This window comes from Carassius auratus, chromosome 17 (genome assembly GCF_003368295.1).
Source record: "Carassius auratus strain Wakin chromosome 17, ASM336829v1, whole genome shotgun sequence".
NCBI lineage: Eukaryota > Metazoa > Chordata > Actinopteri > Cypriniformes > Cyprinidae > Carassius > Carassius auratus.
The window spans coordinates 23,455,446-23,480,275 of record NC_039259.1 but is presented as its reverse complement, the minus strand read 5'-3'; the positions used below and the strand labels follow the sequence as shown (position 1 = coordinate 23,480,275).

Sequence of the window (24,830 nt, the reverse complement as noted above, 5' to 3'; positions counted from 1 at the left end):
CACAGGGGGATGGGTCGGTGCGTGTCTGCGTGAAGACAAAGAGAGAATCCAACTTTCTCTCTGGTTTGTTATTCTTTCATTGGGGTTGATTGTTATTCCTTTACTTCCTGCTTTAATAGAATAACATGGCAAAAGCCTAGCGTAAATTTCAGGCCTGTTTGTGGCTTGGGGTTTAAAGCACCAAAGCTGTCGTCAACTCTCTTCAGCTGCCACGGAAGAACACACAGCATTTTTGCCAAAAGTTTGTATATAATTTAAACACACCAGTCCATTAAACTCTTTCTTTTAACATTTTGAGGCCAAACAACACCAGTTATATTAGACCTAGGATGACGCAAAACTGTACACGCATACACAAATACGTTATAAGTTGTCGGCTATCAGCCAATAGGTGAGTTGTTTAAACAAACACACTCAAGTTGTCGTTCTTTCACCATAAACCTGAGAGCAGACATCGGGTAAATAATCTCCTCTCATCTCTGTTTAAAGCAGCCTCCCCGTGAGGAGCCGTGTGATGAGAAGTGAAAAGCGGAGACAGCGTCTCAGTGTGTGTACTGTTTGTTTGCATTAGACCGCTGTTTGAAGAGGAAACACGAGATCACGCCACACTGCGAGCTCAAACTGAAACAAAAACATTAATAATGCAACCATTTATAGAGTAACACCAGCTTCAGAGGACATCATAGAGATATCAGGCCGATTTCAGATAAAGACAAAGATGAATTATTTCTGCTACACATGTAAAGGGTAAATTACCATGCAGTGAAATTCTAATAAATAAATAAAAAAAACATACAAATAACATTACACACACAAAAGTGTTCACTCCAGTGAAGTCCATAATGTTTGCTAAACTGAAAATCCATAAACTTCTACGTATATGACCCTTCAAATAGAATATTGACATTGACATTAAAATAATACAAATACAATAACACATACTACCATTCAAATGATAATTAGATGATATAGTAAACAATTACATTAATATATTTTTAAAAGTAATTTGATGCAAAGGTGAATTTTCATCATTACTCCAGTCTTCAGTGTCACATGATCCTTCAGAAATCATTTTAATATACTGGCTTGGATTTGGAAGTTCAAAAGAACAGCATTTCTTGTTTGTTATGATGTACTGTAGATGTTTTTACTGTCACTTTTGATTACAGAGATGTGAGGCGTGTCCGTTTTTTTTTTTTTTTTTTTTGCATATCTGTCACACTTTCATCAAACTAATTTTAATTTTACACAAAGATAACCTGAGTAAATACAAAATGCAGTTTTGAAATAATGATTTCATCCATTAAGTGAAAAAAGCTTTCCAAACCTGCCTGGCACTACGTGAAAAGGTAATTGCCCCCTAATCTAATAACCTGTTGTGCCAGCCTTTGCAGCAAAACTGGAATCAAGTGTATCTGATAACTGGCAAAGAGTCTTTCACATCGCTGTGGAAGAATTCTGGCCCACTCTTCTTTGCAGTGGGATGCCACAACATCCCAATCAGATTTAAGTCTGGACTTTGACTTGGCCACCACAAACTTTGCTTTTGAGCCATTCAGAGGTGGACTGGCTGGCTTGTTTGGGATCATTGTCCTGCTGCATAACCCAAGTGCGCATGAGCTTGAGGTCACAAACTGACAAACTGGTCATCACACTTCCACCTCCATGTTTGACTGTTGGTATGATGTTCTTTTTATGAAATGCTGTGTTGGTTTTATGCCAGAAGTAACGGGACACACACCTTTAAAAAAGTACAACTTTTGTCTCATCAGAACATTTTTGCCCAAAAGACTTAGGGATAATCAAGAATTTGGGCAAATGTGAGAACAGCCTTTGTGTTATCTGTTCTTGGATTTCTTTAGATCGCAGCATGATGTGTTGCTCTTTCATCATTTAAAAACTGCATTTTGTATTTACTTGCATTTTCTTTGTGTAATATTACAATTTGTTTGATGATTTGAATCGTTTAAGTGTGACAAATACACACACACACACACACACACACACACACAAACACCGGAAGGGGACAAAAACCTTTTCACGGCACTATAGTATAATGCATCTTTGAGGAATAAAAGGAATAAAAAAAATTATATATATATATATATATACACACACACTTATTACAAGGTTTTCTGTGATCTTTAATTGAATTTTCTGTATATTACATTATATTTGACCTTTGTCCTTGGCAACCGACCATCTACTTTGTGCAAGTGCAATTTCTACTATCAAGTAAAAGCTAAAGCATGCTTTTAGTGCAAAAATGACTATATAAGTGTAGAAAATATCCACACCCTCTCACCAACAATAAGCCTATTAAAATGAGAAAAGAAACACCAGCCCAATCCGACATGGTGACTTCATCGAAGCGTGATTATTCCTGCATGCTTTGCATAACAACAAGCTCAAATCAGCATTAAGATTCTGCACCACATTCTTGCAAGTCACAAGTCACTTATGTGCATAGTAGCTGAAAAAACACAGTACACTGTTTACAGTTGGCACATGTATACTTTGCCTATGCACACGTAGCAGTATGTATGTTATCATTATAGTGAAGAACTGGACATGACGGATGAAGAAGGAGAGTTCACACAGAGCAGGGGTTAACACGGTTCTCCTGCAAAGCACAGCTCCTTGAATGATGTTTTGATCCCAGTAAAAACAGAGCGACCGAGCAGCTTGGAAACAGTTTATCTGCGTCGCCCTCGAGAGGCAGGCTGTGTGTGTGTGTGTGTGTGTGCCCTCACCCCTTTCCTGTGCTTAACAGAGGGGCCAATATTTCACACACAAGAGCCCAGTGTTCAACGGATGTCCACTTTCACCTCGGGACAGAGATCCTTTTATGAGTTGTGCAACTTTCCGTTTCTAGGTGCCATGTCTTTCAATACACATCACAGAAATGGACAAAAACAATGCATTTTCAAATGTCTTTTTGTGATAAAACACAATTTTTTACTAATTACATTTATTATTAAATATTAACTTTAAGTAAGTGTCTGATGATTTCAAAACAATCTAATTATAAACTATATATATATTAAAAAATATCCTACATCACCTTCACATTTAGATTTTTTTACTAAATAGCCACTACCAGAAAAGTCTAACATTGAGCTGGCCAGATTTCACTCATATTTATTAATCGTAAATGTAAAACTGGAATTTTATATCAATTATCAATAAATCAATCACTGATAAATCACTGATTTTTTTCTTCCCTTTATGATACTGCCATTAATATATGGTATTTTAGATTTTTATTTTGCCTTTTTTAAATCTAGCAAAGGGCTACAGATGAAAATTAGCCACTGGGGCTAACTCTATTTACAGCATTTTACTTTTGATTAATGAGCACTTTCCCTGTTATATATTTATATATATATATATAATAAAATACATACTAAAAATAAAATGGTAGCAGAGTTAAATTATATAAACCCCAATTACAAAGACTTCATCTGCCATATCCTCAAGGAGTTTCACCGACCGCTATTATTTAAGCATCTTTAAATCTCTTTTCCCCATCAAAGTCACGGCTACAAGCTGAACTGGGACGCTTGAACAGAGCAGTCATTCTCTAATAGAGAAATAGAGAGATAGTCATCGGAGAGAGCAGCTGTATAACCAGGGGACGCTGCCCAGGTCATGTCTGAACCGATCTGGCCATACAGTACCACACTATGCCTTTTATTAGCCAACACAAATGGCCCATCTGTAGATCGGCCAGAGGTGCAGATCCCAGTCACAGAAGCTCTATTTGTTCAAGGCCCTTCGTTTGAGCTTAAGCTGTGACTAAAAGGCTTAAATGTCATGTACTTACAGTATAGAATTGCACTGTGAAGACTTTCAGTGTGGTCACCTCCTTTATAAACTCACAAGTGGTTGCTTGTGTGAGCATTGATGAGAAAGTGATAGAAAGAACCTAACAGAGAGGCTTTTGTCAAGGTATACGGGCTGTTTATTGTAATTAGTTTCATAACCAGAACAAAACATCAGTGTAATTGAGCAAAACAACGAGTGACTTCTACAACTGCAGCACATATCTGCTTTTTAAGTGACCTAAAAATGAATACTGTTGCAAACCTGAGTCCTTATAATGGAAGTCAATGGGGTCCAAAACAACTTGGAACCTTCCTAATTCCAAGTTGTCCTTCCTAATATAAGCAAAAAAAATTTAGAGATTTTTGTAAATATCTTCTTTTTGGAATGACATAAGGGCGAGTAAATTAATGAATTTTCATTTTAAACAACTAGCCCTTTAAATGGACACCAAACAAGGGCTCTCAAACAGATGCATTCATGCACATGTGGACGCACGTAATGTCCAAACTTACTGCAGGCGCTCAAACACAGGTGCACCTCCGGTTTTCTGCTGTTTCACTGGTGCGTCAAATTACACACCGAGAGAGAAAAAGGAAAATCCTCAGAGCAAATGTAATGACACAGAACGAGCTGACGTTCAAACACTAATCACGTCCATTCACCCATCAGCACACACTGGCTCTCATCACACACTGATCACACGCGACAGGTGGCACTGAAGGAGTACGTCTGGATAAACTATAGGTCAAATACATATGAGGACACAGAAATGAGAAATTAAAAAAGGAAGGAGTGAAATGGCAGAGAAAAGAATGACGGATGCAGAACACAGAAGTCAAAGAAAAGGCCCCTTTTAAAGGTTTACTTTAGTGTCACTCAGTATTAGGGCTTATTGTTCACATGCACAAGTGATTATAAAAGGAATTTTTGTTCATTATAATTAGAACTAGAAGGGAAATTTCACTTCCTGTCTATTATACTATAAAATCCAAAATGCAAAATGCAACAAAAAAAAACTTCTAAAGTTTTACTGACAACCTTTAAGTACTTAACGTTCAAATTTGAGATTGACAGAAAGATAAAAGAAAAAGCAATGTATTAAGAGCCGGGGGTGAGGGTGAGGGTGGGGGTACTGACCTTCAGAAGCTACAGAACATACTTACATGTTTCCCAGAAGTCAAAGACAAAATAAGTTAAATATACCCCTGATCTTCAAATTCGAATAGTTTTCACCCCCTGGCTCTTAATGCATGTTATTTTTCTTCTGGAGCATCAGTGAGCGTTTGATGTTCTGTAATAGTTGCATATGAGTCCCTCAGTTGTCCTTAATGTGAAAAGATGGATCTTAGAATCATACAGTCAGTGCTGGAAAGGGTTTAAATACACAAAAATGCTGGAAAACCTAAAATTTTGTTGCACCTGAAGGATTTTTCTGGAGAACAGTGAGTGGGCCGTTTAACCGTTCAGGACAAACAAGGGACTCATGAACAACTATCACTAAACAAAGAAACACAGCTGTGGTAACAACACCGTATTAAAGAAGCAAGCGTATGTGAACTTTTGAATGGGTCATTTTTATAAATTCAGCTATTATTTTCTCTTGTGGACTATATGCAAACATATTTTATGTGAAATATCTTATTCAGGTCAGTACTAAAACAATAAGATTAATTTTGTATGATCTATCTTATTTTGGTAAAATAATGCACATTTTGCAGATTCTGTAAGTTTTGACTTCAACTGTAGATAGATAGATAGAATGATCAGTACTGTAGAAAGAGATAAGGGATAATTTCACAGTCTAAACTGTATGCTTTGCAAGAGAAAATGTAATACAATTTCACCTCAGGGAAACAAGAGCAACAATTTACGAAAGAGGGAAAATTGGCAGCTGTAGAGATAGAGGTGTTTTTTGTCAGCAAATTGGGGTAAACAGTTCAGGACGTGCACTGGAGTTCACAATGTTCTCTTATGTAAGACTTAATAAAAAGCACTGGGGAGAGAAAAGACGTTCTCAGCACAGATTTCATTATGTCTAATCTGCAGCTCTGTCCTGCATCTGCACACACACAACACTCTAATGACCAACAGACACTCAACTCCAGCCCAAGGTTACATGTTTACGTGTTTATGGTTGTGGCATCATAACTATGACAGTTTATTTTGCACACATGTATGTATTTCTGCATGCATGCAAACACTCAGCCTGTCCTTAAGGGAGGCAGGTATTTATCCAAGCTTGTCCTGCAGGCTCAGCCCAACCTTCAAACTGAATGATGCATACAGTATGCCATCTCAGCGGCGGCTGTCACAAAGACATGTGTCTTCTGCTGAGCTCCGTCACACCTTACTGAAGTTTATAAAGCTGACTCCAGCATCTCTGGACCCCTGACACCCAGACATGAGGACACACAGCTCAGACAGAGATGGACAATCATGCTCTGACCAAGATAAAGAACAATGCAGACAGTGTTGCCCTATAGGTACCCTGCCATCTAGAGGCTGCAAAGCGAACTGCACAATTTTACTGAAGAAGACCTGAGCTGTGCTCATATAAATATAAATAAAAGCATGAAATTTTAACTTGGATTGGAAAAAAATATTGAAAAAGTACCAAAGATTAAAGCACTTTGCACACCATTTTATTTTTGCAACATTTAGGAGCAAACAGATATTTTTCAGACCACTTATGACTGTAAACATTAGGGACTGTGTGTGTACATGTATTTGTACCTGGTTCTTCTCTGTCTTGGTACTGCCTCACCAGGATTGGTGCAGGTCTGTGGACCGCCTGTGCCGACTGGGAGCTCTACACAAAAAAAATGAGAGGAGATGAGACAAGCACAATAGCGGAGAAGAGGGGCGTCGGGTGGACACTGTATGCAGAGGGATTATACAGGAACAGAGGGGAAAAGCATTGTTTTAATCTCCCTCATTCAGGGGGGTAAATCCCCACATATGGGCGACCTACAGACCGAAAATCCTGGGTTAATGAGGGTCTCAAGAGTTTCCACACACCCCTAAAGAGACCGCTTTGTTTTTGTAATTAAGAGAGAAGAAGGGACAGAGGTCACGTCTGAGCAGATATCATTAAATACTACAGAGATAACCAGCACACACATACCACTTTACAATATGTTTTTTAAAGGGATAGTTTCTTATTTACTTATTTACACACTCAAGTTGTTACAAAACTGTATGAGTTTCTTTCTTTTGTTGAACACAAAAAAATATATTTTGAAAAATGTTGGTAACTAAACATTTGCTGGTCCCTGCTGACTGATGAAAGATTAAATGATACAATATTTTTGGGTGAACTATCCCTTTAAGCAATCACAGAAAAGCACTACTGGGTCTCAATCTTTCTAGAAGATAAAAGTCCCTGTACTGTTAGATTAATATAAACATTGTGGAATGTTTCTCAGCCAATCGGATTTGAGGGGCAGAACCAGTGACTGTACAGAAGCAGTACATATATTGACAGAATATAATCTAAAACATACACACTTTTTTTAATGATAATTTTCAGAATAAATTCTTAATTTGAAATGTTATTGAAACAAATTTTTGACAGACAGTTCAGTAGATTTCTGTCACTGTCACCGGGCTCTGTTTCGGTCAGATTGGAGTGGCACACTTGCCTGATTTTGAGTGTCCTGCAGCTGAGCGGAGGAGACAGTGGTCACATGATGATAAACCTCAGCATCCTTCTGTTCCTCTGATGACCTGAGGTTCACTGACCTGCCAGTGTCTTCAACCACAGCACCTGGTTATCATGGATCCAACACATAAATATTTCAGACTGCATGCAAAGTGCAGTATGATTTGCAAATACTCAATGTGCTCAAGAACAACAAACTCAATAAAAATACCATACTGCTTATCACTCTTATCAATAACCTATGCATATACCGTATCTTCTGGACTATAAGTCGCACTTTTTTTCATAGTTTGGCTGGTCCTGCGACTTATAGTCAGGTGCGACTTATTTATCAAAATTAATTTGACATGAACCAAGAGAAATGAACTAAGAGAAAACATTACCGGCCGCCAGAGGGCGCTCTATGCTGCTCAGTGCTTCTGTAGTCTACACTTGATATCATAGAGCGCCCTCTAGCGGCTAAAGGTGGTAATGTTTTCTTTTGGTTGTTGGTTCTAAATAAATGCGACTTATAGTCCAGTGCTACTTACATATGTTTTTTTTCCTTATCATGACCTATTTTTGGACTGATGTGACTTATACTCAGGTACGACTTATAGTCCGAAAAATACGGTATACAGCAACACATTCTTGTGAAGTATACTTGCAGTCTGACAGCCTGTAACATGTTTACACATTTAACAACGGTCTGGGCAGGTTTAGCGTGATGTTTCGAGCAGCTTTGATTTGTCTCTGTTATGGGAACTCTATTGCAGTGGAGAGGGAAGCAAAATAGCATTAAATTCTGGCTCCGTCAAGGATGAACTCTTGTCTGTGCTGCTGGGGTGTGTGTTTTTTCTTTGGCAGCGCTAGTCTCTAAGCAACACTGAGGCTCTTTTTACTGGGAGCAGAGCGATCTTGGCTTTGAGTAAATATTGGTTTAGGCCAACACAGGAAGAGGTTTGGATTCTACACAGGCCTTCTTTTGCCCGGGACTCATAGCTTACATATTCTGTCCACACACTTTTGGACAGCAGACAGTCTAAGTACACTATTAACAGCAAACGTTTAAAACACAGACTGGTGTTTTCTAACACATCTCTGCTTAATAACTTTATTGACTTACTTTAGTTTCTTTATAGTGTGAGGTTTTGGGAAGTCCAAAAAAAGTCCCGAAACTAACATTGACTCCAAATAAGCCCATCACAGGTTTTATTCAATAACTCAAATTCAGCGTTTCAAGCCTGAACATGATATGAAACTAATATTTACTCCAAAAAAAGCCTAACACAGACTTTTTTCTTTAATAAAATAATTTTCCCCCCAATCAGTATTTGACCAATATTCAGGTAAACTCAACCTTTGACAAACTTTTAAGCATTTTAATCTAAACAGTTAAATGTCCCAACACAAACATTAATTTTTTTATTTTTTAATAACCACAAACGTACCATAAATATAATATGATAATTATAAAATAAAAAAATATATATAAATATTTTATTAATAATAAATATTACATACAATATTTAGTATTAATATTAATTTATATCAAATAATAAATTTTATGTATAATAAATTTTATGTTTAATTTGTTATTTATTGATATTATTTATAATGATGATGATGACAATAATAATAATTATTAATATGATTCTATAAAATTCATATTAATGAGGACAGAAAGTTAAGAAAATTATTTGATATTCCCTAATAATAATAATAAATTATTATTATCATTATTATTAGGGAATATCAAATAATTTTCTTAACTTAGAATTAATAATGAAGGATTAATTAGAATTTTTTAATCTATTATTTTATTTCTGCTTTTTAATGCAATACTAAATAAATAAATAACCATTAAATTAATTCAATAATAAACTAATAATAATAATAATAATATATTATAATTAATGCAGAACCAACCAACTAATAAATAACCATTAAATTCCATCAATAATAAATGACTACTGAACTACTACTACTACTACTAATAATGCAGATAGTTTATTATTGATAGATTTAATGGTAATTTTCAGTTACTTGTTTAGTATAGTATTAAAAAGCACAAATAAAAGGACAAAAAAACTACAAATCAGTTCTGCATCTAAGTTTCCAGCATTAAATTAAAATCATTATTAGTCAATTTCTACTTCAATCCACAGCTTCAGCAGAAGAACGCACATTGAGCAGGGAATAATCGAATAAACATTAGCTGGGAGCGTGCAGGGTCTTTGCGGTTGTGTTTGGACGGCGTTCACAGGCTATGTAAGAGTATGCTCAGAGTGGGAGTGGGCTTCATTTCCGCCTGCTTCCCTGAGCCTGAATTCTGATGAAGTATCCAGACCGCCTGGTTTCCCTGTCAGCCTCAGCTTGCTCTTTCACACAGAATCAGAAGCAAAAACAGCTTAATTCCCTGTGTCCATATAACACGGGGAGTGTGAGATATGCCCCATTAGAGACGCCCCACAGAGGGCCAGTAACGCCGCCAAAGATATACAGGAAGGGGACATGGCCACCCAAATGGCCACAGGAGTTGATGGGCAAAACGAGAGATTAATGGCGACAAGAACAACAACGTAAAAAAGTGAAATGACGTTTATATGTTTACAGTTCATGTGTCACACATAGAGACCTTTTACACGTCACACTGGCTTAACTGTTATTGCTTAAGGCAAAAGACATAAAAAAGGTCAACCAATTCTGAGTTAAGGTTTATTTATTTATTTACTATGGTAAAAGTGCAGGCTGTGTTTGTGTGAGGGGTGTTTTATACCCGTGTGGTCGGCAGGCACTTGTCCAGGTGATGTGAGAGTGGCGTGGGGTGAGATCTCTGTGTATCTCTGCTGATCCATGAGTGAGTGTCCGGTCAGCACAATCTCCGCTGCTGCCGTCAGAAGCGGCCTCTGACCCTCACTGACCTCTCCACTGCTCTCCTCCTCCCACCATTTCTGAGAAAGAGAGATGAATTAAGAGCATATGTCCTTTTTTTAAGATCTTCTAGCACCATCTACTGGATAAGAGCAGAACTCGCAAAACATAAATAAGACATAAGCTAGTGTTTGCAGAAATGTTCAGAGAAAAATTATAAACAAATTTAATAATAAACAACAATAAAAATGATTATATATATATATATATATATATATATATATATATTTATTTATTCAGTTTTAAAATAATATACAAAAAAATATAGAGCTGCATCTCTCTCTCTTTACATCTATGTATACACACACACACACACACACACACACACAAACACACACACACACACAATGGAGTAATTTACAAACGTTCTGCATATAAGCTTCACAAAGAAATTAATTTTACCAAATATTTCAAAAGAACTAGTTAAAAAAAACAATTATTTGTTCCTGATTTGGTCATCATTGATGAATGTGAAAGCTTCAGTCAAGTCACATGATACCTCTGGCTGCTGTGATTGGCTGACAGGGCCACGTTCCATTCTGGCCAACAGAGACAGGATGGGATCATGATGAGCAGGAACGTGTGGGGCTCTGATCACCTGACCTTCACTGGGCAGATCATAGTCCTGACAAAAAAAAAAAGTTTTGTCAGTGGATTTAATTTGATGTATATATAACTGGAAAATATGTGTGGTGTTATTTTATTAACAATGTGTTGTTAAACAATTATAATGAATTCTATTACTGTATGAGTTTTTTTCCCATACTTCCACTATCCAAAATGCAATAGAAATACTGATTTTGTGTTTTTCACAATGGTAATTATGACAGATTATAGTTATATCAGCGATAACTGTGTTACTGGCTGTCTACCCAGTTCTCATTTGGGACTGAACCTCTAACCTTTGGCTAAGAGCTCAAACCCCAAGCTGAAATTGTCTTATTATTTCATTCCATTTGGTTTAATAAATAAATGGCAAGGAAACAGTTTTTGGCTCTGTGGCTAAGACTCACCATATCTTGGACTCCGTGTAGAGAACTATTCAGGCTGGTCATCAAATTAGGCAGAATGACTCCTTCCTCTTCCAGAACTTGGAAAGAAGAAAAAAAAATGCATAGAAGAAAGCTTATAACTCAACAACAAATACTGGAATCAAAGGCATACTACAGAGTATTAAAGGCAAAAATGAACAAATATATATGATTAAAAAGTTTGGAATAAAATATTTCTCATGTTTTTGAAAGAAGTCTCTTATACTCACCAAAGCTGCAATTATTCGATTAAAAATACAGTAAAAATAGTAATATTGTGGAATATTACTCAAAACAACTGCTTTCTATTTGAATATATTTTGAAATGTAATTTATTCCTGCTGAATTCAGAAATCATTTTAATTTGTGCTCAAGAAACATCTCTCAAAATTGTATTGTAAAAGTTTTTTAATTGTAAAAGTTTTTTAATTGTAAAAGTTTTTTAAAAAGCTTCAGCAATGAAGCAACCAACTGATCAAAAGTTTATAATGATACAAAAGATTTATTTTTCAAATTAAATGCGATTCCTTTGAACTGCAGATAATCATTCAAAAGTATCACATTTTTCACAAAAACAAAGCACCAAATTTGTTTTCAAAATTGATAATAATACGAACCTTTCTTAATAACTGAGCACCAATAATAATCAATTCAATTAAGCACCAAATCAGCATTTCTTAAAAGCAATGAACACTGAAGTGATGGCTGCTGAAACTTTAGCTTTGATTTGTATTTATTTACTTTTAAAACTGTTTTAATATTTCACAACATTACTTTTTAATGTATTTTTGACAAAAAAAAAAGAGAAAAATCTTATATACTGTTCAATACTGTATTTCAATACATCTCTGCTGTATTTGTGGGTTTGTGAGATGCTCATTTATCTCTAAAAGTCCATTTTGTCCTTCGAAGGCAGCTGCTTATGAAGGCAGTGTGGTTTTGGATCAGTCTGTCTGCACCGATCGTGTACCTCTGACTGCTGCCATCTGGCCGTGAGTGAGGAGCAGCTCTCCCTCTGAGATGTGTCTGGCTGCCGTCTCCGTCCCAGTGACAGTCACACTGGAACTAGAGCTGCTCTCCTCTGAGGAGGAAGAGGAGGAGGAGGATTCAGGGGGGGCCGCAGGAGGAGGTTCCTGGCTCACAGGAGGAAGAGGAGGTGGGGGAATCGTGGGTTTGGAGGGGAGAGGTGAAGATGGATGGATGACTGATTCTTCCTCATCGTCCTCTTGGGCTACTGACATGACACTGTGTGTGTGAGAGATGGAGGGTGTTAGTGAGTGAAACGCTGAGCACAGATTCCTCCATGTCTACACTGCCATTAACATGTCAAAGTGGTAAAGGTGCTATAGCAGCAACTTTTATTCCTAAGGTCAGAGAAAAATCTAAAAATCAAACACTAAATTACACCTGATCAAAAGGAGTCACAAAAATATTGTTAAATATTTATTAAAATATTAACAAATTTAGTTAATTGAGATGACAGGTGGTTTTTAAACTAATGTTTTGCTAGACCTATTAAACTGTCGTAATAAAATAAATCAGAATGATTGAATGAATGAAAGAATGAATGAGTCTGTGTGGTCTTGCTGAACCCAAAGCAGGTGAAATATGGAAATTTGACTCGTAGGATGGAGACTAGCTGCGATATTTAGATTTTTTAAATGTTTTAATTCAGCTATAAGAAGTAGGGACACAGCTTTTATCCCATATTTAATAAATAATAAAAAAAAATTCTGTCAGATTATAGAAGTAAAATGTTTAAAAAAAAAAAAAATGTAATTATGTTTTTGCTTTCCTTAGGTTCAGTCTGTATTTTATTCTATGTGAAGCATTAAGAATTGTCTGAAGGCAGGAGAAATGGTAGTGAGTGATGATGTTAAATAATTGTAATAAAATAATGATAAAAATTAAAATGCCACCTTTGTATTTTTAGTGATCATATCATACTTTAAAAAATGGAATTACCGTATGTCATTTTTAAAATGGGACATATTTTGTTCCATGTTTCTAGAATCAGTCATACATTTACTGTTGTTAACAGCAGGGGGCACTGCGGGTCTATATAGCACATCCTCAGTTAAGCCTCACAAAATTCTACAATGAAACAGTAGAAACAGTTTCTCTACTGACACCTAAAACATAATGAACCATAGCTTTTAATACCAGCCTTTGCTCTTCTACACAAATAAAATGAATATTAGTGCATGTTTTTTTTCCCTTGAATGAATATTTCCTGCAAGGAGAATGACGCAATAATATTTAGACGTACACTGGTGCTGATGGCTGTTCCTGCCTCTCGCTGTGTGGTTGTTCCTCCTCCAGGGGGAGCTCTGTTCGTCCCCATGGGTGATTCTGGAGGCTGGCTGAATCTGGGCTCTGATTGGCTGGAGGAGGAGAGGGTGTGGCCACCCTGGTGGGAGATGGGATTGGTGTAGTAGTCGGTGTGCCCACAGGAATTCTGTCTGGACCTGAGACAAAGGCAGAACTGATGAGTGAACAACTGTGCTTAAACTTTTACAGATAGATGGGGAGTAATTTGGTATGTTCATAAAATCACTGTCAGACCTGGTGAAGCAGATTTCTTATGGCTTTCTTTGGGAGACAGAGTTGTAGAAAGCTGCTCGGAGAGATCTGGGGTTCTGACAGGAGACGGCGGGTCTTTGGAAATGGGCTCAGGAGTGGGTGCTGGTGTTGGTACCTCAGTCACCTTCTGCAATATTACCACAATATTACCACATTTATGGTATTAAAGTTCATCCTGGATGAATGAGAGTGTGTTTGGATGCCAGTACCTCCTGAGCATCCTGTGTTTGGACAGGGGCAGCGGGTTCACTCTGTGTCTCTCTCTGTCCCAGCATTACTGCAACGGTTTCAGCCAGCACTTCATTTACACACTGTCTTATGAGCTCAGAGTCCACTGGTACCCCTGTGTCCACAAACAACTGAAGACCACCACCACCCGCGGCCTCCACTGCCACACAAACACACACAGAGCAGAGGATCATCTGCTGTACATGGGTACTTCTGTTAACAAGGCTACAGTTAAAATACTGTACATAGCAGTGGAAAGACGGTTTTTCAATACTGATATCTAAAGGACAGGATGATGTAATTTGATGACAAAAAAAGACACAAACAGAATCCACTCTTTCCTACAGTAAGCGTTTTTTTTTTCAAGTTGTTGAATTAAAGCAAAACAAACTACTAAAACCAACAAAAGAATAAAACACAATATACAAGAAAAATACTAGAAAAATATAAACACATTTTTGAAATAAATCTTTTTATTAAAAAGGCACATAAATTCATCAAAATGAACTGACAAATTCTAACTCAGCAACTGTTGCCATCTAATCGTTTTCACATTAGTGATGCTATTTTAAAATAAAATAAAATATCCAAATTATAACAAATTATAAAATAAATTAATTCAAAAATAATAAATAAAAAAAATTCACATGAGACTGAAAAAAGTTGACTGAAAATATTTGCATCAATTCTGATTCAAAAATTTCTATCATGTTATTGCATAATTTAACAAATTCTTTCAATAAAAAAATAAGATAAAAATACTTTTTCAGAATCTATAATTCATTTCAACTCAGGAATATTACCCATTGCGATTTAGATTCAGATTTTTTTCCCCATGGGAACCAAAGGGGGTGCAGCTTAGCGAAGGGCTAACATTGAGCAAAAGCTTATTTTACACAATATTTATTAAAATAAAAATGCAAAAGCAGAAATTTATTTTGTCATTTAGAAAAAAAGAATTTTTATTAAAATTAATATTTTTACTACTTATCCACTGACAGGGCTGATGGTGGAGTATTGAGCTAATATGATTTTTTAACACAAAACTTCTAAATACTGCCTAAATAATGAATTTTTCCACATTTTGATTGATAAAGACAGTAGACAGGTTTAAAAGAAGTGCAATGTGTTATGGGCAATGGGATAGGATCTGAAAACACTAGGCCACAGGTCTGACCTTTTAGCACTTTCAGCAATGTCAATGTCATAAAAGCAAAACAATTCCAAATAATAACAATGCCTACACTTAATATCTGCAAATCTGGCATTCCCACAATATTCAGAAATTTCCCATGAAGCCCTTCTGGCAAGTTGAGTTTGCCAGTAAAGTAATTTCAAATAACTAATTTGAGACTCACTTTACCTCTCATCCAGCCTATTTTGAAATCTTGCACCCTTAAGCATTTTGGGCAGGTGCTATTAACAAGCTAATATAGTGAACTGACATTCTTGGCAGGGCCCTCATTTCCTTTTGTCTGTGTTCAAACACATATACAGTTCCTCTACAGGAGGAAGAGTCCAGTCAGTCTGGGAATATGCTGACTACAGTTTGCCGCGAGCCTCCTCTGCAAATTTGATACATCATTGATCTTTCTATTAAACAAAAGTGAGAATTAATGAGGCAGGACCTCCGCGCCGACTGAACAGAAGTGACGCGACAGAGACGGAAGGATGGAGCGGAGGAGGAGTAGAGGGGCTGAGCACAAGCAATCGCATTTTAATGAGGAAATACAATCTTGCTGCGTGCTGACACGCTTGACAAATGTGCTGCTTGCATTCGTAGACGCTATGAATCAAAATTATGAGCTTATAGACTGGAACATGGTGCAGCTCGCCATTCTTGCTGGTTTATGTCATGCGCTATTGATTGTGTTGTTGATTTGACCAGACACATTGGTAAATTGGTGAAGATGAATGATGGTTGAACAACAGACAGACAAACTTCATTGCTATTAAACTGGGAGCTTTCGGAATGTAAAATAAAACCTAAAGTCACAATCAGAAACATTACAAATAACACATTCTCACCTATGTCTGATGTCACACTATTCTCTGGCTCTGATTGGCTGGCTGGATCGGTCTGGACGGGCTGAGGGAACATTCCAGTGATCACTCTGGCCATCAGCTGTTGCTCCACCCTATGAGAGAGATGACAACACAGTGCTATAGTGGCATCATGCTATGATGATGATGATAACATGTCATTAGCAATCCAGCCATTAACCACTTTAACTTATACAACAATAAATTAAACTCAAAGTTGGCCTGAACATTCAGTGTGTAAGGAAACGGTCACTAAGTAGATCTGTAGCTTTATCCAAAGTGATGTACAAAACATGCATTTCAAAGATCAAACTGGAGTAAAGTGTATCAAACTCACTGAACAGGGCCTTATGTCTTATTTACTGTATTTATATATAAATATATATTCATTTGCATTTATGCAGTTGGAAGACGCTTCCTACCCAGAACGACTAACACTGCATTCAAGACACAAGATATGTACGTTATCAATTCTTGCATTCCTTGGGAATCAAACCCATGACCTTTTGTGTTGCTAGCACCATGTTCTACTGCATAAGCTTCAGGATTGCATAATAAATATAGAAATAAGTTAATCAATCAGTCAATCAATCAATCAATGTGTATGTGTGTGTGTGGGCATGTTTTTGTGACATATCAGGACACAACTCTATATAATGACATGGGTATGACACATCTCTGCTGTATTTATAAAAAGGAGAGGGTTATGAGGCTTATGAGGACATAACCCATGTCCCCATTTATCAAAACGCTTATAAATCATACAGAATGAGTTTTTTTGAGAAAGTAAAAATGCACAAAGTTTCCTGTGAGGGTTAGGGTTAGGGTTAGGGCTAGGGGTAGGGTTGGTGAAGGGCAATAGAATATACAGTTTCTACATTATAAAAACCATTACCCCTATGGGATGTTGACTGAAAATATTTGCATCAATTCTGATTCAAAGTTTTCTATCATGTTATTGCATAATTTAACAAATTCTTTCAATAAATGTCCCCACTTTTCACACTTTTCACTTTTCACAAAAACAAACGTGTGTGTGTGTATGTGTGTATGTCTATATATATATATGTAGCTTTGCTCTTTGTATGGGCACTACCACTGAGATTTTAAAAAATGTTTTTGAAAGAAGTCTCATTCTCAGCAAAGCTGCATTGTTTTGATCAAATACAGTAAACGGTAATATTGTAAAATAATATTACAATTTAATATAACTGTTTTCTGTTTTAATATTTTAATAATGCTCCAGTCTTCAGAGTCACGTGATCTTTTAGAAATCATTCTAATGTGCTGATTTGGGGCTTGGGAAACATTTATCATTAATTTTGAAAACAGTTCTGCTGCCTAATATTTCTGTGTAAACCATGACATATTTGTGGTCATAATAGCAGATGATATTTGCAGAGATAGTGGAGTCTCACCAATCCAGCAGCCTGTTCTCCAGGGTTTCTCTCTGCTGGATGGTGCTCAGGATGGGCTCGGTCAGAGGCGTGGACTGGGGGTGTTGTGGAGGAAAGGCCGGGCCGTGATACAGAGCAGCTGGAGGAGATGGCAGCCCGCTGAGCTCTATAGGAGAGTCTGGAAGTCCGCCGTGTGTTTCCTGAATTTAACACAGCATTGAGAAAACTGGAGTCTCAGCAGTTTTATGATACATACTCCAACATATGGCTTTCTACGAGACTTATTGACAATCTGTTACACATAGCTTACTGGATCAGACATTGAATTTTCAAGGCAAATGACGGCAAATAAAAGTACACACCATATACTGTGCTGTAATGGCTAACATATGTTGGTCTGTGTGCAATTTCACAGCGGTCATTACAGTCTTAACAGAAAGGGAGGCTGGAGAGAAAGGGGGACGTTTGTCTTGTATAATTCCATCGCTGGATCCGCGAGCCAGCTTTCAACATTTCGGTCATTGGTTTGGATAATGTTCAGATTCCTTTGGCCAAGACTCAGGGAGGTCTGTGTAAGGAGCGATTAGCTCATTTCCAGTGGCCGGTCGCCAGAGGAAAAGAGAGAGAAATGAATTCTGCCAGCCGGGCGCTGAGCCCGTTTGAAGTTTATGGCTCCATCAGAACTGACCGAGCCAAAGCTGAGGCACTGGAGACTTAGAGGAATGACATTTTAGGAGCTGGCAAGGATCCGTGCCTGCAGTCCAAGAAAGATAGAGAGAGTGAGCGAGCTTGTTCACCGGGGTCTGGACTTAAGTAGCTGTGGCCTTTATTTGGTCGCTGGGAAAACTACAAGTGGGCCGAATACATGCCAGTCCTCGAAAAACTGCTTAATTATATGCAACTGCTGTGCAACGCGCTTGGATTTTTATTGCTCTCATTGTTTGGAAAATGTTTTCATTTCTGGACTCATAACTCCGATCTTAATTGCCATTTAGAACAATTAGAGAGTCAAAATGAAGAGTTAGAAGGACTTTATATAGTCACACTACTACTGCCAACAGACAGAAGACGCTAGATTTTTACATAATCTGAAGAACATACGAGTAATGTTTGCTCATGAAAAGCTTTCCTGTCTCTAGATATTGCTCTTTTCCATCCTTCAATGCAAGTCATTGGAACTTTTTCTCACTTCTTGTCATCCACTAGGTCAAGATGAATTATACATAGCACACATGGTGCAAGACAAGGTTCAATACTTTGTGCTACTATATAGATTCGTTAAAATCTCTAACTTTAAATTGTGAGTATTTGATAATAAGGGATGCACATAGAGCAGGGGTCCCAACCAGCGACCTGCAAGAGGAATAAATAAGACAAAACCAGCTATAAATAAGCTAAAACAGATCATCAAAATGACAAATCAAGAAAATCCAGAAGTAAAATATTTCTTATTTTAATTTGTTCCCCCAACACTTGTCATTTTAGTTCCCATGGCCTTGAAAAACATCGATACAGGATAAATTAAAAAAGTGTGTTATTTACACATGGAAAGCAAATTAATAAAATCATATAAAGTAAATATACTGAATATAAATAATGTCTATTTATGTCAAGCTCTAAACTATTTTATTGAGAATTTGCAAACTGTTAGTAAATTTACTGATTGATAATTGTGATTCAAAAATCACAAACAACTGTAAAAATCATGCAAATGTATTACTTATAAAGATTGTGAACCATGGAAAACATTCAGTATTCATTCAGTAAATTCTATAATTACTTTACTTTTAATTATTTATATTTAAAGTAATTTATATATTGCCACTACTAGAAATTATTATATTTTATTATTTTGATATATTACTAGTTTTGGTAAAAAAAAACAAACAAACAAAAAACACCATCAGAAATTAATATAAGTTGGACTGTTTTGGACAATATTCATTAGTCAAAAAGAATGTGAACCACTGACATAGATCCTCCAATTTGCTAAAGTATTGAACGAACAAAAAGTATAAATGCACATAATATATATGCTTGCATCCAGCAAACATGAGGCAAACCTCTTAAAATCCAACCACTCAAATTCTAATGCCAAACATCTAAGAACAGCTTACTCTCTCAGTTCACTGATGCAAAATTAATTCCTTCCTACGCAAGCCTCTGTTCACCAAGAATCAGATCAAACCCAGCTTCATCTGTGGATGACGTTCCCTCTCAGGCCAAAAGGGGTCACTGTGGAACAGCTCATGTGATTTTTTAAAATTCTCATTATAAACACTATTTTTCCCAGCCACCTTCCACAAAAGCCTGTGAGAACAGCACAGATTTGCCTGCGTCCACTTCCCGCCTAATGACTGCTTTGCTATTTCGGTGCTAACTGACGCCTTGCCCTTGTACGACCGAGCGGCAGAGTCGGCCTAATGCCCAATATGCCGAGCGTCCTGTGCTTCTTGTTAGCGGTAAATATAAGGGGCTTATGTCTCTGTGTGTATGCTTGAGCGAGCCGTGATGAGAGCAGAATTCCTGAACGGAACAAAGACTATTATCGGCAATATGGCACCACACCCCTTCCATATGAATTCACTGAAAGCCCAATTTAACCGTGTATATTGTAATTAGATTTTTCCCCAACCCGTGAATGATATTTTAAACTCTTGTCTCATCCATTCTCTGGTCTTCATTAATTACAGGAAACGATATTCTCTTTCACCCTTTGGCTCAGAAAATCTCATTACTGGAGTGCTGAGCCATTGATGGCCAATATTTCTGTGTAGGAGGAGATGTGGAGAATGGGCATTTGTAGCTGGGTCGAAATGCAAATGGGAATGAAGTAGGAAACAGTGGATCGGGGCTGATACCCTCAGGTTGTGAAATGACCTTTACGTTACGAGCTGGAGTGAGTGTGTGGGTTGAAATGTGCTTTTAATTGAATATACCTGGCTGATGTCGGCTACGGACAAGAAATTGGTTCCGGGAAAGATATTTTCCTCCTGATCTTCACCAGCATGCGGTTCCTCGGCAGCCTGGGAGGCAATGATATGGAGACAGAGGTCAGGAAGCAATACAGTGTCTAGAAATTACAAAATTCATCAACGGCCGGGGAGATTAGAAAGTTGTAAGTGCATGAGTTAATAAGGATAATGATGACAGGGTGAAACAAAAGATGATACTTGACCATAAAGTAGGGTAGCGCTTATTTAAAGTCGTTATGAAATGGAAATTCACCCTATCTGCTTTCTGAAAGCATGTAATAGATTGGAATGTTTAATCGAAATTGAAATAACACTTTGGTGAAGTATGCTGGATTTCTCCAAATCATTTAGTCTGTTTAGAACCTCACCAAAATATAATCAACATTTTTTTTTAAGAATACGTTTCACTCACGTCACAATGCTTAAGACGAGATCTGTCATTCCTTTTTTTTGAAGTTGCGATAAAATGGAAATATAGTTCAATCAAAAATGAAAATTCTGCCATCGTTTATTCACCCCCATGTAATTCCACGAGACATGTTGAAGAATGATGGAAGAATTACAGTCTGTGACCTCTGAAGAGTTTAAATATAGAGCACAAGTCATAAGGATTACTTTTATGATGCTAGTATGGTGTTCTTTTGGAGCTTTACAGTCACTGATCTTCGCAGGCTTTCTTTCATTTGAATGGAAAAGAGGAGCATGAACATTCTTCAAAACGTCTTCTTTTGTGCTCCACTGAAGAAAGAGAGCCATACAGGTTTGGATTGACATGAGGGTAAGAAAATGTTGAAAGAATATGAACTATGGTTAAAAAAAAACACCTTCCTGTCCTGATATAGCTTAAAGGAATCCTTAAATGGCAGTGGTCACAGACGTGATGCTGATCACACACACACACACACACACAATAAAACGCTGTCTCATCAACCGATGTCATATCCTCTGCTCTTACACAAGATTCAAGGGTGTCCTTACAGGGCATCCTTACAAAGATTCAATGACTCATTTAGTGCAAGAACACAAACTGTAACTGTTTAAGAGGTGTGTGTGTGTGTGTGTGTGTGAGAGAAAATCACGCATCAGTTTTCCAGGTCTTTGTCTCATGCAGCTAAGCCATGTCTCCATGGTAACGGAGAGAGCTGGTCTGCTCATGTGAATGAGAGTACGAGAGGCAGACAGCGTTATACACCATTTTAAAGCTCTTTTGTCACCAATATCATTTATAGAGGAGAATTATTTATTGTGTTTTATCCTGGATAGTGAATGAAGAAATAGATACTTGATTGTAGAAATACTACTTGTATTCACCAAGGACGCATCGATAGTGACAGTAAAATACTTGACATTGTTACACGACAAATACATATTTCAAATAAATGCTGTTCTTTTGAACTTTTTAATTAACATAGAATTCAGCAGCACAACGGTTTTCAACATCGATAATAATAATAAACGTTTATTGAGCAGTGAATTATCTTAGGATGATTTCTGAAGGATCATGTGACATTGAAGACTGGAGTATTATATTTAAGGATAATTTCACAATAATGCTGTTTTTACTATATTGTTGATCAAATAAATATAATCTTGGTGAGCATAAGAAACTTCTCACAGAAACAAAAAAAAACATCTTAAAGAATCCTAACTTAGAAATGTAGCTGTGCTAGTTTAATAGCTCTCCCCTCTACAGTCTCTTTCTGCTCAAGACAGGTAATAAAATCATTTAGATTTAAATCAATATTTCATATCCATTGGTTTGGTAAGTTAGTAGCTGTGTAACAGTCAGTCAGTCATTATCACAAAATAAACCCCTTCAGGAGGATACAAGACATCTCTACTTTCCTAGTAACTCAGTTCTGGGTTATTTTGGGTTTGCTGTATTATTATTATTTTTTTGCGACATTATTAATTATATTGCATGTTGTGTGTGTGTGTGTGTGTGTGTGTGTGTGGGGATCGGAGATGCGGAAACAAACGAGACTGCAGCAAATGTGCTGCAGTGAGCTACAGAAACACAATATTACTTACTATTCTGCTCACACACTTGCATGTTCAAACACTCAAAAGAGCGGGAAATGAAAAGAGCAATTGGTTGTTTAGCAGCTGAATTGCAAATGATAGGAATAGTTCCTTTGTATAGTATTTGTCCTTATTTACTCCTCCTTATGTTCCAAACCTGGATGACTTTCATTCTACTGTGGAACATAAAAGGAAGGATTCAAGACAAACGGAATCATTTCACACAACTGGTCTGATTCATTTGTGAATGGTATAGATATGGACTGATCTTATCATATGACTTCGAAGGGCTTGGAATACGGTACGGTTCATGAATACACTTTTATAATGTTGCCTTTTGGGTCCTTGACAGTCCCTGTCCTTATTCGCATTTTGTGTCCCACAGATGTAAGAAAGTCCTATAGGTTTGGAAGGACATGTGGGCGAGTAAATGTAGACAGATTTCTCATTTTTTGGTGAATTATTCCCTTATGTAGTATGTAAGGTCTACAATAATCAATCTATAACAATATTTTCTCAAAGAACAAAACTGGGGTTTGAACAAGTATGAGCCAGTGATGGCGGCAATGCACGGGAAAAGTCAAGTCTCAGAGGACAGAGATATATGTTTTAAGTGCAAGCACTGTGAGACTTCTTAGTCATATTTCATTCCCTGTGTTTGACTGGCCTCAGGCCTGGGGGGAGTGAAGTGTATCATTCAAAGCGTGTCGTACTGTAGGATCTTTGGGTTTGTGTGTCTGTCCTTGCCTGTGTCTTTGTGTGTGTGTGTGTGTGTGTGTGTGTGTGTGTTCTGCCAGTCTGATGAGTCATGGGCATTAACTGGGCACAGACAGAGTGCTGAACGCAGACATGCTGCCTCTGCCGAGCTGCATCAGGACCAGGATCTGAGGGGGAGACATACGTTTGTAAGCTATCTGTATTTAATGTTTTAATGCTAATTTTTATTATTAATAATTATAATAATAACAATGATTCTTTTTAAAACATCACGAGCATGTTTATGGCTGCCATTAATCTAAAATTAAAACTGATGAACGTTTGTGTGCTTGTATTTAAGCTTTAAATGTGTTTTAATGTGAAGTAAATCTCTCTCACTCTCTCTCTCACACACAAACGCCTGACTTAACTATTCTACCTCAGTAAAATGCACTTACAAATATAATTTTTAAAATGTATTTATTAATATATTATATACGTATATAAAAGTATTTAACATAAATTATTTTCATTTAATATTGTTTTTTTTATGTATATCTATTTTTTTATAACATTAAGTATTAATAAATATTTAGAAAATATACAACTATAGTAAAAAACTATGTTAAATAAAATTCTTTAAATTATTACTATATACTAAATAGTCTAATAAAAATTCATCTACTTTTTATTAATATGAAAATTCCTTCGAAATGTTAATATATATATATATATATATATATAAAACAGAACAAAATTAAGTATTGAATTAACGTAGAGAACTTTGTTAAATGCGACACTTAAAATTTTTACAATATTCTAAATTATCTAATGTTTAAAAATGTATTATTTTATAAAAAAAATATATATATATATATATATTTAGGATGCATCTTCATAATATTCTAAACCGTCAAAAGCTTTAAAGTGTTCCTTAAATTTTCTCCGAATGTGATTAATCGCGAACTCAACCTCAATGCACAATTAAAAGAGGTAATGTATTCACAAATGAACTCCACAGATTCTAGCATGAATGTAGAAGATGCATATCTACGCTTATTTCCAGTGAGCTGTAATGATTATACTAAAGCTGACAGCAGCAGGCAGACCACAGAGAGGCTTTGTCCTCCCAGACGCTCAGAATCTGCTAACGGACCCACAGAAAAGCAACGGAGCTGCATCTGTTGCTTAGCAACCAGATGTGAATGGCTGAGGTCGGGATTGGAGGAGTAAGAGCAGAAACGCTGGCGGCAAAGTCCCTCCTGAAACATTATACATTCAGCTCCATATACACACTCAAACGCACACACCTCATCCATCTTCATCCGCTCGGGCAGGTTCTGAGAGCACGAGCGCACAAGCATGCACGCCTTGGCAAAAATCAATGGCAGTGCGATGAGAAATGCAAACCTGGAACGAAAATTGACCCTTATAGAGGTACAGCATGCTGAAG

The 24,830-nt window shown here is 36.8% G+C and overlaps 1 protein-coding gene across 5 annotated transcripts in view; it reads right to left on the bottom strand.

Annotated features, from left to right (window-relative positions):
- Positions 1-24,830, bottom strand: part of kiaa0586 (KIAA0586 ortholog) — a 103,945-nt gene that overhangs the window by 17,051 nt on the left and 62,064 nt on the right. For all 5 annotated transcript variants that reach the window (XM_026286470.1, XM_026286471.1, XM_026286473.1 and 2 more), the window contains exons 20-31: positions 20,624-20,710; positions 17,706-17,884; positions 16,273-16,382; positions 14,226-14,404; positions 13,999-14,143; positions 13,703-13,901; positions 12,404-12,678; positions 11,416-11,492; positions 10,902-11,027; positions 10,248-10,422; positions 7,470-7,594; positions 6,562-6,637 (exon numbers count right to left, since the gene is read on the bottom strand). In XM_026286470.1, the coding sequence (XP_026142255.1) occupies positions 6,562-6,637; positions 7,470-7,594; positions 10,248-10,422; positions 10,902-11,027; positions 11,416-11,492; positions 12,404-12,678; positions 13,703-13,901; positions 13,999-14,143; positions 14,226-14,404; positions 16,273-16,382; positions 17,706-17,884; positions 20,624-20,710 (1,753 nt within the window). The remainder of the gene's footprint in view (positions 1-6,561; positions 6,638-7,469; positions 7,595-10,247; positions 10,423-10,901; positions 11,028-11,415; positions 11,493-12,403; positions 12,679-13,702; positions 13,902-13,998; positions 14,144-14,225; positions 14,405-16,272; positions 16,383-17,705; positions 17,885-20,623; positions 20,711-24,830) is intronic.